The sequence below is a fragment of the Nasonia vitripennis genome, unplaced genomic scaffold (genome assembly GCF_009193385.2).
Source record: "Nasonia vitripennis strain AsymCx unplaced genomic scaffold, Nvit_psr_1.1 unplaced0033, whole genome shotgun sequence".
Lineage (NCBI taxonomy): Eukaryota > Metazoa > Arthropoda > Insecta > Hymenoptera > Pteromalidae > Nasonia > Nasonia vitripennis.
Genome location: NW_022279812.1, coordinates 43,057 through 45,200, shown reverse-complemented (window position 1 = coordinate 45,200; position 2,144 = coordinate 43,057). Strand labels below are relative to the sequence as shown.

General features: G+C 38.2%; 1 protein-coding gene across 1 annotated transcript; it reads left to right on the top strand.

The window, feature by feature from the left end:
• Positions 1-649: 649 nt before the first annotated feature.
• LOC116418117 lies at positions 650-1,691 on the top strand. The gene is made up of 2 exons (XM_031933259.1): positions 650-960; positions 1,032-1,691. Exons 1-2 carry the CDS (start codon positions 908-910, stop codon positions 1,414-1,416), a joined length of 438 nt encoding a protein of 145 aa, XP_031789119.1. The 5' UTR covers positions 650-907; the 3' UTR covers positions 1,417-1,691.
• The last annotated feature ends 453 nt before the right edge of the window (positions 1,692-2,144 follow it).

Here is a 2,144-nt window from a genome sequence, read left to right as displayed (position 1 = left end):
TTGTTTATTTGGTTTCTAGATAAATATATAGTCATGTGCTCCCTGATTTGACGTTTTTGCAACGCGTATCTTGCTAATGTGCTATCATTTTCGCAAATGTGAATTGTTTAAATTTATGTAAATAGTGTAAATAGTAATACTAATTGATGTAACTTGTGTAAGAAAGAGAGCTGAAAACGTGATTAATTATGAATCGTGATCAGATTCACACGGCGATGTTCCGGTGCCTCTGTGCGCAAAATAATAACGTTTTGAATGCTAGCCGGATGTTCTTGGAACAATATCCACATGTTCAGCCTCAACCATCTCGAACTTCGTACTACAGGTAGGTTAATAATTCTTATTAAGGAAATAGCTAAAAAATATTGCCCTAGTAAAAAAAAATTGGGTTATGATAGACTTCTTGAAAGAGTGCGTCAGCATGGCGTGATCAAGGTGGAGCAACGTCGACGCGTACAGCCTGTGCGGGGTGATCAAAACTTGAGTGATCGTATTAATCAGGCTCTAACGGACAATCCTCGTTTAAGTTTAAGGGCCTTAGCACGACAATTCAGTACGTAATCCGCATTTTCTATATAATATGCGCTTACTTTTTACCCTTTCTGCTCCTTCTAAGCGAGTGTTAGTGAGCAATCAGTATTGTTTGGATTTATTTTTATATTTAATTCAATTTTTATATTTAGATGTATCGAAAGAATCTGTACGAAGAATTGTAAGAGTCACCAGACGCCCGTACAAGCCCACGAAGGTGCAAAAAGTTTTCCAACGTGACCACGAAAGACGCCAGGCATACTGCGAATGGAGTCTGCGACAGTTGGCGAGAAATCCACTTTTCTTTAGACGAGTTTGCTTCAGCGATGAATCCACATTCACCAATAACGGGCCAATTAATAAGCAAGTTACAAGGATGTGGTCCGAGCAAAACCCGCATTGGTTTATAGAAAATGACAGGCAGCATAGGTGAGTAAGTTCACGTTAAAGGCAAACGTCAATCAGACTTCCATTTTACAATTTTTCACATATTTATTAAGGTGGAAGTTCAACGTATGGATCGGGATTGTCGGAGATCGGATTATAGGTCCGATATTTTATAATGAAAATTTGACTGCAAGGAGATATCGCAGACTATTGAGGCTCATTAATGGTCGCTTACATGACAATCCGATTCCTCAAAATCAGATGTGGTGGCAAATGGATGGAGCCCCAGCGCACAATGCTGCCGTAGTCACTGAATACTTAGAGGAACGATTTCCTGAAAGGTGGATTGGCTTAAATTCACCACACGTAAGATTTCCGCCACGATCACCTGATTTAACCATCATGGATTATTACTTTTTCGGTAATATTAAGAGAATCTGCTACACACAGGTAAAGAAATTAAAAAATTCTCTATATTCTCACAATTATTGGCTATAATCTTATTTGATTTCATAATAGCTTGTTTTTTTCCTAACATTACCTTTCAGCCAGCTACTACATCTGATGATATGAAGCAACGCTTGCAAAATGCATGCGCTGCGATTCGTGCTGGCGAATTAAGAAGAGCAAGAGAGCAACTGCGCAGAAGATTTCAGCTGTGCATACAAGCAGACGGTGGACAATGTCAGCAACTCATGAAATACAGAAATCGCTAATTCAAGTAGAATAAATAAGAATTCAATTTTAAAAAACTATCAATTTAAAATAATAAGTTTGCGATAATTTAATTTCAGTAACTGCCGAAAGCTGCCAATTATGTACCAACCCTTGTTAATTATTTTGCACTATGTGGACGCTAAAGCACAGCGGAAGTCTTATTTCAGTTATTCATGGATTTTTATACCACTACCGGCTATGAATGCCTACTGTTCGTTGTTTCGCTTATTCTGCGTAGTGTATATTGCTAAGCCTCGCTATCAGTTGTAAAATCTGTAATTATTATAGGAAAAAACAATAAAGTAGATTACCTTTTTAGTAAGAAACACTCCGTCGATTATAACCGATTTTTCGAACTCTGAAAAATCAGTTTTTTCACGAAACAACTTTTTCACGAAAGCTCCAAAACGACTGCTCCAGCGATTTACCGACGTTTTGCGAGCAACAGTGCTCAGGCTTCAATGAGCGAAGGGTAGCAGTGCTCCTGCCGATTCTTAATCTCTTTAAAG